At 45.4% G+C, this 13,526-nt stretch overlaps 1 protein-coding gene across 6 annotated transcripts in view; it reads left to right on the top strand.

Annotated features, from left to right (window-relative positions):
* The window catches only part of DPP6 (dipeptidyl peptidase like 6), a 575,931-nt gene that overhangs the window by 308,693 nt on the left and 253,712 nt on the right, over nt 1-13,526 (top strand). The window contains exon 1 of one of the 6 annotated variants that reach the window (XM_049798775.1): nt 3,484-3,719. The exons of the other annotated variants lie outside the window; for them this stretch is intronic. Coding sequence (XP_049654732.1) covers nt 3,663-3,719 — 57 coding nt within the window. The 5' untranslated portion in view covers nt 3,484-3,662. Of the gene's footprint in view, nt 1-3,483; nt 3,720-13,526 lie in introns of those variants that run through there. 6 annotated transcript variants of the gene reach the window in all.

Here is a 13,526-nt window from a genome sequence, read left to right as displayed (position 1 = left end):
TTGAAATAAGCAGTCTGGGTGAAGATGAGTTGAGAAGCTGGGAGCAGTTCCTTTCACCCGTCACTGGTTCTTCTGCTGATGGGAGGGAAATGGCTGTCTGTCCTGCCATGGTGTTGGAGGAGCTAACTGATGTCAAGAGTGGGGTTGCCATTCACATGGTCATAGTTGGCATTTTGAACATGCATCTTGGTTGGCAGGGAGAGCTGTCTGTGCTCATAGGGGTGCTCCTGAGCTGTCCCAGTGGTGGCGCAGTGTGGACTACATGGATTAATGGAGGATGCTGATGATGGGAGTGCAGCTTGTGTGGCAGGGAGCGAGCCTGGAGATAGACCCTGCACATAGCCCAGGCAGCCCGTGGAGACAGACCTGTTGCAAATGATGGGTGGTAGGGGATGAACAGTCTGATGCACCTTCAAGCCTGGTGGGGAGGAAAAATGTGCTGCCTGTATTCCTGTGATCAGCTGGGATGCTCTGGGGTGGGATGGATGGGAAGGTCATATTCCCAGGGTCCTTATCTGCCAGTGCCTCCGGCAACGCCCTAAATGGGACCGTCTATAAATCCTTCTGCCTGGGCAGCTGCTGAGATTGGCAGATACTGACTCTTGTCCTGTGATAGGGATGTATTAATCTTTCGTAAGTGATGACTCAGCCAAGCAATATAGTTGGTACCCTAACATAGCACAGAGGTTAGGATGGATGGGAGTTTATTCTGTGCCTCTTAGTAACGAGTATTTCTGAACGGCAACGGCCACTGCTTCCTCCTCTAGCATCTCCCCAGGAGGTGTCTGGCAACCTCTGAACCCCTTTGATCAAGGAAGGAGGGTGGCAGAGAGCTGGAGGACATGGCTGTCCCCTGCTTCCATGTCCTCCTGGCAGTGAGCAGCAGCTTGTGGCCATGCGAAGGGATGAAACCCCCTGCACAGGTTGGGGGTGACAGAGAGGTACCCCCAGGCAGAGAGATCAAGGTATTTCAATAACACCAGGGCAGCTGTGCCAAAACATTGGGAGGTGCAGCGAGAACAGTCAGCGTCGTAATGCACCTATGTAATGAGGCTAAGCCATATGCACTTGCATAGCTAACTCCTGGACAAATTAGCACAATTTACTTCTTAGGTGTCCAACAACAAGCTTAGTGGAGAAAATCTACATTGTAAGGAAGAGTGGCCATTTCCAGAAAACTAGTGAAAACTGTGTCTTAAATTGTTAACTGTGAAAGAATTGAATACGCATGGAGAGGGCATGCAGGGGTAAATAGACATGTACAAATATATTTATTTTCAGTAACAGTGCAGTTAAGTTCAGTGGTTGCCGGAGTAAGTACAGAGGGGTCAGGGATGCAGCAAATGGTCTACGTTTTTAAAGGGATCTGTTTTGCAGAAATTTCCAGGAGGTACTGTAAGGAAGTAAGAAACCCCCAAATAGAGTTTTGTTTTGTTTGAATTCCTCTTGGAAAGAAAAATAATAAAACTGCGGAGTAAAGCAAGCCTTCATTACTACCCACAACAGGTGAAAATATAGACCAAGCCCACTGGAAAATTCAGACTGATCCACTTATATAAGACCTTGAAAGTAATTCTGTTCTGACAGCTGGGAAAAAAAGTATAAGCAAGAATAACCTCACTATAAATATATACAAAATACTGTGACAAAACTATTGGGACTAAAGAGATGAAATTGCAAAGTAAGCTGGGACTGTGTCATAGTATAACCCAGTAAGAGGTTGACACAGGCTGTTAGATTTAAATGTAAGTTATTGCTTCTTATTACAGAGGTGCTATTGCCTTTTTTTTTTTTTTTTTTTTTTTTTAACTGAGCTGTTGCCTGGATTCTGGTGCCTGGGACCAGGCAGGGTTGTCCAGTTTCCTACCAGCACGATTCCGTGTTGCAGATATTTTGTGTCATAGTTTCTATGAACTGATGTGATATATAATGCTGAAAATGCAGAAACGCTTAGGCAGTCTGAGTGGTGGCTAGTAGATAATCTCTAGGAAATCTTGGCCTGCCGTCGATCTGTCCCTGAACCAAGGATCAAATTTATCCCAGGTGTAAGGAGACGTTGCCCCTAGTGGAGTTGTGTTCTGGCTGGATGTGACCTTGTCTAAAAAAAACCTGTGCTGTAAAATTGAGGATCAAATGGGGCATAATCGCTTCCTTGTCAGATAAATACTTTGATGTTCCCTTTCCTTAGCTGGTTATCTGCAGACTCAGCAGCATCACGTGGGTAAGAAAACATTTAACTTTATACAGCGCCACAGCACAGAGGCGAGCTCTGGGCTCCATCCAGCCTGGAACGTTGGGCGCGCTGGGAAGGAGGTGAGGAGAGGAAAAGCAGCGACATGGCAGTTTCATGTCACCTGATGTTGAGGTGAGCTAGGGCTCGCATCGGTCCCGAGCAAATATTGAACGACCTTCCTGCTGCTCTAAGTTTTGCCCAACTCTGTTAGGTCCCCTGAGGGTTACCGGAGAGCGGTACTTGCTTTACGCCTCATGTTCAGGCACACCCCACGTCACCCCGTGCCGGCAGCGAGGTGGGTGAGCGGGCTGGGACGGCTCGTTCGACAGCTCCGCCGTGTTGGAGACATCTCCGTTATGGCAGGGAGGCTGCAGGGAGCGAGCTACGGCAGCGTGGAGCGGAGCAGGCAGCGCACGCCGGCGCGTCCCCCTGCAACGTGACCTACATGGCAGCTGCAAGCGCGCAGGAGGCAGCCACGGTGTGAGAAATGCAAAGTGGCCCCTGTCGCGGCGGGGACGTGGAGAGGGCCGGGGGAAGGCTGGGGACGTGTTTTACCCCGGTGAACGTGCCACCCTTTGGCAGCGAGGCAAGCAGCTCCCCGGGGAGCGTCGGTGCTCTCTGCGTCCCATCGGTGGGAACCTGCTTCCCGGGGAGCGCCAACTGCGTCCTCCAAATTTGCCCCGGCAGCGGGGCAGAGGCTGCCCTCGGCACAGCTCTCCTTCACAGCCGGGGACCGCCGGAGCACCGAAACCTCGGCAAGTTGGGAGAAACCAAGAGCGCGTCCGCCAACAACTCCCGCATCCGCAAGACTCCCCCGGTCGCCGGCGTGGCGGGGAACGCGGGATTGAATTCCCCGAGTGCCCTTTTTCCCTCGGCTGCGGGAGGGGAGATGATTCCCGAGCCGGTGCTCTGCACATCGCCGGCGAGCAGCACATTGTGCGACCAGGCGGCTGGTGCATGCGCAGCCGCCGCCGTGGAGGTGGGGAGCGAGGACCACATCGCTGCCTCCCGGCTCCGAGCCGCCAGTTGCTGGTTGCCAAGCAGTTATCATTGTTTCTGTGACGATTGCAGAGGCTGTTGCTAATTGAAGAAGCCCCCACAGCATCCTTTCTCTCCGCTTCTGCTTCTGCTTTTATTTTAGAGGCTCAAGGGGGAAGGCAGCTAGACTAGTGCCTTTTTTTTTTTTTTTTTTTTTTTTTTTTTTTTTTTTTTTTACGTTGCGTTTTTCTTTCTTTCTTTTCGTGGGGGTGGGAAATTTCTCAGCTGGTGATTAAGTGATGGACTAGTTACTCATCCTTATCCCTTTAGTCTTTGTATGTGTGTGTGCGTGTGCGCGCGCGTGTATGTCTGAACACACGCAGACGAGCTTACACACACACACACATTGTAAAATCCTGTTTGCCACTGCAGTGGGCACAAATAGGTGAGCATGACTACAGCCAAGGAGCAAAATGCATCAGGGAAACAAGCCCAACAACAAGAACAGGTAATGCTTATTTTCCTCAATTTCAAACAAATACAGATTTGCATTGTCTAGCTCTGTGTTTCTTGTATGATTATTATTTTCTTTTTTTTTTTAATCTTCTCGGTGTGCATTCCTAAAATTGTCAACAGAGTCACCAGTCAGTGGCAGGAGGAAAGTACTGTCTAGCTGGGTTCAAGGTCTGCTTTCTCGGTGCGTGTAGAGGCTGGGGTGGGGGGGGAAGCTGAAATTGTGCTATTTTTAACAGCCTGTACCTCTTGCTGAAGGCTGTAGGGGTTTGCTCTATAACTTGTTTCTTTCATGTGTGTGTGGGGGGGCAGAATGTTCGGACGGAGGCCCCTTCTCGCTGGAGGAAGGGGGTAAGGCTTTTTAACAACCCCTCTGCAGGTGGATATAAAATTGCAAAAGTGGGTTTCAGGTTCTTACTTTGTCATGTACTTTCAGGGATATTTTTTTTGTTGTTTGTCTGACATTTTCTTGGAGGGACGCTTCAGAGTACAGCGTGTGCTCAGGCTGTGCTTGTGCAAGCAGTGATGGGGGGGGCAGGGGGGCAAAAAGCAGCTGTAAGTAGGTATAACTCCCACTGACTTTGGGGAAAATTGCAGTGCTCACCCCGTATCTGAACCGGATTCGTTTACTTCTCTTGGTTGGTGCTTTATGTGTTTCTGTAGAGGTAGAAAGTTAAAGACTTAATTTTCTCTGTCACGCCTGGTTTTTACAGGGTATTCCTATCTGACTGCACTTACCAGGACAGAATGAAGTCAAAACTTTCCCTGTCAAAAAAGCAGTAGGTGGCAGAAAAAGGGGACTTATCCTCAGCCGTAAAGGACAGACATAGTTAAAAAGTGGTGGCATAAGGGCAAGGCTGGTTGCGATCTCAGAGCTCCAGCTGAGGATGGCAAAGGCTCGTGGGCTGCTGGTGCACCGGCAGAGCAGCGGCTCCATCCTCCTCCTCGCCACCAGCTTCCCCTCCCCGTGCTCGGCCCCGTGCCCGGGGGGACCGCGGAGGAGCCCGTACGCTCCAGTTCTTCAATTTTCATCGTCTTCTTAAGACAGTGGAAGTTCACCGCTTTAATCTTTGGTTAGGACAGCACGGGAGGATAATTTAAACAGATCTCTCAGGGCACAAATTAATTCTTAAAATAGTTCTTCCTGACTTGGTAGGCTGAGCGCCTCGCACGTTGTTTTTCTTTTTTTTTTTTTTCTTTGTGCTTTATTTTAGGGAATTGGGGAAGAGAAAAGCATGGGAAGACACTAAGCACCACAAGTAGCATCATATAATCTGCATTTTCAGGGTGACATTTTACTAATGGCCAAAGCAGGCTCAATGGTTCAGTGAAAACAAGAAGAAAACAACTTTGATACTGAGGGTAAAGAAACTGTGCCTTCATCTAACCTCACATCTGTCGGGCTTCTCTGCTTCTCTGCCCATTGCTTTTGGAATATGTATTTTTGTCACTGTTTGCTGCAGACTAAAATTAGTCTCTCTGTGTTTCTGGGAGGCAGGGGTGTGTAAGTGCATTTTCTGAACAAAGAGAACTGTGGGGCTGTCCCCTCCTCCTCCTTAAAGCTGTGTAAAAGTGTCGCGTTTTGTAAGTCAAGAAGTGTAAGTCGGTTGCCTTTTATAAAGGAGCAGTGGTTTTGTTTCAAGTAGCATTACCTGCCTAATGCCGCTTTGCTACTGGCATGCCATGTCTTTGCTACTTGGCTCTTCCCAGATGAAGTATGAAATGCCCAGAAGAGGTCTTCAGTACTATGCAGAGCCTTGATAGAATATATTCTATAACTGATTGAGTTGCAATTATACCCATATGGTACGCTTAAATATTCTGAAAGTACATGCTTTCAGAATCTCAGCTCTGCCCTAGTGTGAGCATGAAATAGAAATATCAAGCATATATAAATATCAATGATATAGATGAATATTAATGTTTGAGTCTGTAAGCAACTTTGCTCACTCCCATAATATTTTTTTTTGTTTTCACAGTACATTATTAGTAAAATGGCTTGACAGTGGGGGGTCGAATCCAATCTGTGCCCATTGATTTGAGTGCACTTTTATCTTCTATCACCAAAAGCAGATCTAAACCTTTATTTTATTCAAAACAGTTCATAACTGAAAAAAGGCTCTATCCAAATTCTATTTCCAGATGAAATTCTATTTCCAGGCTTGTGCATATCAAGAATTGCTGAGATTTTTTTCCTTGCTTAAAACTGATCAAGAAACTGAAAATTGTAGCTGAGAGAAAATTGAAGGCAAAGTGCTAGTCTGCCTGTAGAGGACTGAGTCTTTTTCAGAAGCGGCTGCTGCTGTCGTAAGAGATTGTGTCCGTCCCTTTTCCATATTCCTTGCTGTGACATTCCCTGGATCCAGAGGCAGGCAAATGACACAGTTGGCTTAAGTCTATGCTGTGTCCTGCCACGCTAACCCAAAGAGAAGCTGGGCATGAAAAGACACTGCAGGAAGAGGGTGGAGAAAGTTTGAAAACATCTGCAGAAGCTCTGTGGGCATAAATTTAAAAATCTAATATAGACCTGTGTGTCTATATGCAAATGAAGGCATGTTCTGTCTTGAGATTTACAAAAATTATAATAATTAGAAAATGATTGGGATGTGGAGACAAGCAATGCGCTGCCTTACCTACTTGAAGCCAGGCAATAAGCATCCCTTTCTTTCCTTTGTTAATTAAAACTGTTTCTATGCAGTTTCTTTCTGATAAGCAGTGTTGCTCACCTTCATGTCAGTTAAATTATTCAGAATTTTAATCATTTTTCTCCTTGCTTATCTGTTGCATGAATCTGAACTTTAAGTCGTTTGGTCATCATGTACAGAAAACATTCTATAAGTGATATGTAATACCGTCTCTTACGGTCAAGTTGTGATTGCTTGATCAAGATGTAAGTTGAATGTGGTTGCCTCTGTACGCTTAGGTGCTTTTGACACAGCTATGGTTTCTCGTTCGAACGGTTGGGGTTGGATACCGTGCAGGGTACAATGATTACAGCTGGCTTTCTGCTAGACCCAATGCTCAGAAGTCCATAGAAAAGCCCACAGACACTAATAGACTTGGGATCTGGCTCAAGAGGACTAGTGAGTCTTGTTCCCTGTCCTGGGGATTGTTAGCTGGATGTGTGAATATACCATTAAAACCACTTTTCCATTTAAAAAGGAGGAGAAAATAGCAACAACAGATCAAGTACTGGGTCAGTGTGCTTTAGTAATTTACGCTGGCTGAAGACCTTTGTGTTTTAACATAAGCCTGTAAATTTGTTATCTTAGTTTAGCCCTATTCTTATTACTTTTAATGGCCTTTGGGGATGCAAATAGCTCCACAGTCATACATAAAAATAAAGAGGCTGTTTTTTTATGAAAATGTCATAATACGCATAATGCTAAAATGAGACTTTTAAGTATTTTAAAAAATTAGTCAGCATATCAAGGATAACAGGATCGCAGATTCTCCAAGAACACCTTTTATAAAACATTTATAGGGTTGATTGGTTAATTGGATACTTGAACACTCACAATAAATTATTGTTCCCATTTCTTTCACTGTATAGAGAAGAACTGTCATTGACTTACAGGGAGTGAGATCCTGCTCTGAAATGTGCACTTGTCCTAGACAAGGTTGTTAATGATTGTTTGCATGCAGCTCCATGTAAAAGACCAAAAATTAAGTAAGGAGGCAAAATAGCTTGAGGGTTGCCTTTTATTGAAATGAGCTCTGTGGAGGAGTGGAGTCAGATCAATAGAACAGTTCTGCCTATTAGCTGTCATTAAGGTAATCAATTTTGAATTTTACAGAACAGATGGAATTCCAAATAATAGGTGTCTTCAAGTGGAGAGAGAACACATTTAACTTGGAAAACCTAGGCCAGACTCAGGACTAAAATGATGGAAAGATTAATATTTCATGCTCCTAATATTCCCCTGCCACTCTGTACTTCACAGAAATAGCATGTAGTATCTTGAAGAGTGAGTACAGTTGGAGTATCTAATATACTATGCTGAAATGTGCCTCTATTTGAGTAAATTTACCCAAATAAGAGAAAAAAAGGGTGCGCTTTAGGTGCATTACGCAGGCTTTTCCCCTACACAGTTATAATTCAGGTAATTCTGGGATGCCTGTAGCAAGGGGTGGTAAACCCTGCGTGCCCTGCTGTCTTCCTTCAAGGTCATAAATATCCTCAGCTGATGTGAGCTGAGTCCTCTGCTGTTACTTCGTTCCCAGAGTAGATTAAACTAAAAACAGATGGGTGTGCTTACACCGGGAAGTAGTGTGGACCCACCCCATGAGGGTGAGAGAGATGGTATTGAGGTCCCAAATACCCATTTTGGACAGGGGGTTATTTCAAGCTAGTTCCAGACTGGTGTGAATGTCCATTAGTGGTTGAACAGCATCTCCTCACTTAGCTTTATTCTAAAGGAAGTCAGTTTGTGTGCTCTGAGGCCACTATAAAATGTGAGTTAGAGCACGATAGACGGGTACAACTGAGTGTCAGTAGTGCAGTTCTGAACTGAACAAAAAAGAAGTACTAGATGCACCCACATGTCTTTAGTAGGGATGTGGGGATGTGGTTAAATAAATGTAACTTCATGTGATCTGAAGGTACTCTTAAATGTTCTTTTTTTTTTTCTTTTTTTTTTTTTTTCCCTGCGTGATGTGACTTAAAATCATTCCAGATCTGCTCTGCTTACCCTGAGTGCTGTCCAGAAAATCATCACCCCTGGCTGCCAAATCTCTTGGTTAGTTCAACATGCTTTACCTGAAAGACTGCAACAATCCTGATCCTCTATCAGGACACTAAAGCCTCCTTACGTCACACGAGCAATACAAAGTGGCTCCAAAGAGCGCGAGATCCCATCACATTGTAAACAGGCTGTAGTGTACAGCAGGTTGAGGCACATATTATAAGTTGTGAATTTTACCTGTCAAAATAGGGAAGGGACTTTGTCCTTTTATTTGTCAGTACCATCCCTGGTATACGCTAGACCACAAAGAGCCATTACTGAATCCTCTCTGTTTTCTTAGCAAGGTTCAAGATTAGACACTGTAACTTTATGTTCGGAAGCAGCCTGAGCTGTGAGTGTGTTACAGGAAAGCCCTGATTTATGGTGCTATTAGCTGGCACAGTCAGACTCCCCACTGCAGCACCCCAGTGGCGTAAAATCCACGCAGAGGGATTGAAGAGCACCGTGACATACCTCTGCGGTACCGAGATTCAACAGTGGGCTGAAAGGAGCTTGGCCTGGAGCTGTTGAACAGGTGGGAGTGAGTCTCCCAGGAGATGAGCTAATTTAGCGTATTATCTCAGTGACTTGTGATAGAAGAGCTCCTACGGTCTTGGCTGGAGTTGAAAACTGTCATATCCCAAAGGTGAGTCCCTGCTTGTGAGAATCCCTCATTCTCGCTGACTTGCTGCAGTATTCTCGCTCTGATTGTTACAGCTGTGCAGAAATCAGGCAGCAGTGTCCACTTTTGGAAGGTGCCTGCTGAAGAGAAGGGAAAGAGGAGAAACCTGACTCTGACTTGAATAGAAAACAAAGGGGTTTTTCTTAGTTTTAATGGAACTGTTTAGGGTTAGTTGTTTTCAGTGGATAATTTTTAGAAATAAAATTGTTGATATGAGACAATAGGGATTTTTTTCTTGATAGCAACTCTGTAAATTATATATCTTATTGTTGACCCAACACAGGCTTTCCCCAGGAAGCCATAGAGAACATTTGTGTTTCATTCTGTTAATGGTATCTGATCTATTTCTCAAGAGATTAAATTTCCGTAATAGTGCTCCTGAGAACACTGTATTCAAGAACATGAAATTGCATCAAACTGGCAGTCTTTTCAAGCTGTTAATTGGCTGCAAGGAAGGCAGGCAGCTAAGCAATGGGGAGGGGGAGACAGTGATGGAAAGGAGTACATTTGGCTTAAAACTGGAGTCTCAAAAGGAGAAGGCTGCAGAAAAGCTTTTTTGGTATTCAGTACTGAAATGGAGGTGCTTCTGGAAGGCCTCGGGTTTGTAAGACTGTATTGTGGTTGGTTATATTCCAAGCACACTGCTTCTAGGGGTTGGTATACTTCCATAGCGTGCTGCTTGGGATTGCGTATGCTTTACATTCTGGCTATACCTTGACAGGTGAAGTGGGATGTGCTCTGCCACTTGTCCTTAGGACGGTGTTGGTTGACTGCTGCTCCTTCCAGTCCTAGCAAGGATTCATTGTGCTGCAGTCCTTCTCATTAAGTCTTTCTTTTGCTGTTGGATCAAGACAGAATAATTTGTCTCTAAAGTTCACCAGTTATCCAGGAGTCATAAGAGTGTGTTTGAACTCTACAAGAAAAAAATATTCTTAGGTTGGTTTTTTTTAACTCTTATCTTAGAGCATCCGATGCTTCATTCCAGTTGTGGTCCATTAGCAGTGCTATGCATTGCCACAGTCATTTCATGAACAATGGTTTTACCTGCTTTCAGTTCTTATGCCTTTAATGCTGCTTCTTTATGATCTTTCTCATGCATTAAGTTGTGGTGAATCATTGTCAGTTTGGACTATGTGAGAGAGGGTAGCACTTTTTAGATAATGTAGAGTACGGTAATATCTATTATTTATGTAGTTTATTCTGTTTGTTTTGCATTCATGTCTTTTGTTCCGTTGCCCTTTCTTTTTTCCTTCCTTTCATCCTTTCTTTTGTCCTTCCATCCTGCCTTCTCTGATTCTTAAGTGGGATTTAAGTAAGTGAAATAGATTCAGAGAAAGGAGAGTGCCGGCAGCAACAGAACAGGAAAGCTGAGTGCACTCCTTCTCCAAAGGGCTGCTGCAGCTGTGGATAAGAACTCACTGCAGAAGTCAGGAAGTGCCTTGAGCAAGTTTACAAACCCCTTGTTAAACAGAAATTCAGAAAGGAACCTGTATTTGAAATCAATGAAGGTGATGAAGAATGGAAAGGTGAATTAGTATCAACTTCTGATTTAAAAGCAAAGTTTGAGTGGGTTTGTCAGGTGGCTTTGAGTGACCGTGCGGTGGTTGGAGCATGGAACTTAGTGCTTCTTGTGCTGCAGACTTCCAGCGTGGTTTTGAGCAAGGGTGTTAGACTTAGGTCCTCAGTGGCTCAGTCAGCAGCTGCTGTTCTGCTGATATAGTCCATTGTCACCTCAGGTTGGGAATAAAAAAAAAAATGACCTGGGGGTCTCCTGAGGATAAGTACATGAAATATGAAGTTCTGGGATACTGTAGTAACTCAGGCTGCACAAGTACCTGAGATATCAGAGAGATGTACACCTTAAAGTTTAGAGAATGTGGGGAAAGGGTGATAGGAGAAAACCTGAAAGACAAAACTCCTTCTGAAGATTTAGGTATGGATAAGAATTTCAGCAGAAAAAGATCAAGATAAAGGTAAATCCTTTCAGGACTTTGGATAGTTATAAGCAAACTTGCAAATGAGAGAAAGATAATGCATAGACTTTTGGGTTTGTATCTGATTCTAAGATTTTGGGAACTTGAAGAAGTTTTATAGTTTGAGGCAAGATAGAGATGCATATTTCAGCTCTCTGTTGTATAATGCAGAGAGACCTTTTCCAAGAAGGAGTGATTCAATTTCTTTCAATAGGAATACTGAGGTGTAATTAGGAGCCATAGAGATGAAATGGAAAAGTAAATGCGGGAATGACAAGCCAGGGGATATGTGTGGTTAAGGGCAAAACTAAAACCTTTCAGAAGTCAAAGCTAGATGCTGAAGTTTGGGACCCACGAGGTTGATGGAGAGCATCTTCCTGAAAGTCAGGATGAGGCTATAAGCCAAGGCCGAACTCCAGAGCCTCGTACCTGTCGAGAGAAAGCCCTGACAAAAGTTGTTGTGGAAGTTGTGGAGAGAGCTCTTAAGAGTGACAGAAGTGGAGAGGACATGACTACCTCCTACCACCGTTGGTGAAAATTCTCCACAGATCAAGGAAAAATGAGAGTGGAGAAGAAGAGCAGGCTAGAGAGTAAGTATTAACGATCTGGAGGACTTAGGGGAATTACAGCAGAAGTATGATTGGATTTGGTGGTGAAAGAGGCTTGTGGAGGAAGAAGCTGCAGGTAGGCAGCTGGTTCGTAAGGAAGCCGGGAGCACATGGCAGCACCCTTCCCCGTCCTACAGGGAGGTGGCAGCAGGAGCAACGGGGCAGGAGAAGGAGGAAAATCAGCTATGGCCACGTTGTACAGGGTTACGGTTAGGATGATGGTCCCCTGTACAATAGCCAAGTTGTACAGAGCAGCAATGGTGCTGGTCTTTCCCGGGAATGCGTTCCGTGGAAGATCTCAGCAGGCTTTGCAGCCTTCCTGAGGGCTCGCGGTGAGGGGCAGCGGCTGCTCGCCGTGCAGCGTGGGGGCGATGCGGTGGCAGCAGCAGAGGAATGAGGTGCAAGGCGAGGGCTAGCTGCAAGCCGTGTGTGACGGAGGGAGTTCAGAGCACTGCCTCTTCTCTTGCCTTTGCTGGGCATTCGTGTTGTGGCCTTGGGCAGTGCTTTGTCTCAGTATCTCCATCCTGTAACAGGCTGTAACTGTTTACCTGCCTGCCTCGAGGGAAGCGATGAAGATGGCTATAGTTTTGCCAGCTCTCAGATACCCCGCGTCTCTTCAGAAATACCCTGCCTTCAAAACAAGTACTTAAATAACTCACTAACTAAAGACACTGACTTCTCTTCTGGTGCATGCGGGGTGCAGTGGGGAAAAAGCAGCAGCCGTCTTTGCCAGGGAAGATTTTCAGAAGAACAAGAGGAAGAAAAGGGTGAAGGTCCTCTTCTTGCCCAGGGAAAGGGCTCTGCTTCCCTCATTGTCCCTTGTATTACCCATCCCTGAGTGCCCTGATTGCCTGTGCCCTTACTGCTGCTAGAGTAAAGGGGTTTTTTGAGAGACAACCTGTGTGCTGTACGCATGATGTATGGTAATTGGCAAGCAAGTTATGGCTATTTCTATTATGAGATACTATTTTGTGATGGAAACTGCGGGTGAAAAGTGCAGATAGGTTATAATTTCTCAGAGTGGGATTTGTCCCAGTCTGCTGGACAACATCGGGTCACAGAGGCGTAGCAAGGACTCTGTTTTGGGATCCTGTCTTGTTAAATAGCCCTGCCGTGCCAGCGTCGTGGCTGTGGCTCCAGGCTCAGCAGCCTTAGCGGAAGAGGCTGGTGAAAGGATGGGGCATTCTCCCTGCATCCATGCCAGTGAGGAGTGCTGTAGGAAGGCATTCCCCTGGCTCCATGACCACCTTAAAAAAAGCCAAACTGCAGATGATCATGTGCAGACGATAGGCTAGTTTCATTAGAATTGCCATGTGCTGGGATGGAGAGAGTTAGTCCATGGGGTCCTGAGGAGTCAGGAGCATCTAGACATCCTCCCTCTGCTGCTGCCTCAAAATCGGTGTGTCCCTTACAGCTCTTTGGTGGGCATACACACTGCCACCACCCCTGTGTGGGAAAGGCTCGTGCCCTCGTTGCACCCACTCTGACAGGGGTGAATACACAAGCCTAAGCTGAGTGGGGAATCAAGCCCTGAGTATGTCTCATGGTGAAGGACGGTGAGACAGGCTGAAGCACTTAATTAAGAAGAGTGAAGCTGAGCTTACACATGAAATGATCGTGCAAAAACCCATTAGAAAGGGGAAGAGGAAGAGTTTGAGTGAAATAGTAAAAACAAGCAAATCTGAGGCTGAACTGGTGGGTGGGAGTTTTTTAACCCTTCAGCTTACATCCCTACCTTTGTCAGTCTGAAAACAAATGGCTGTTGCTTTTATTGTTTATAATGACTAAGAGAGATAAAAAGAAAAGCAAATTTTA

Source organism: Accipiter gentilis, chromosome 4 (assembly GCF_929443795.1).
Source record: "Accipiter gentilis chromosome 4, bAccGen1.1, whole genome shotgun sequence".
Lineage (NCBI taxonomy): Eukaryota > Metazoa > Chordata > Aves > Accipitriformes > Accipitridae > Astur > Astur gentilis.
Note: the sequence above shows the minus strand (reverse complement) of the source record. Positions and strands in the feature narration are given on the sequence as shown.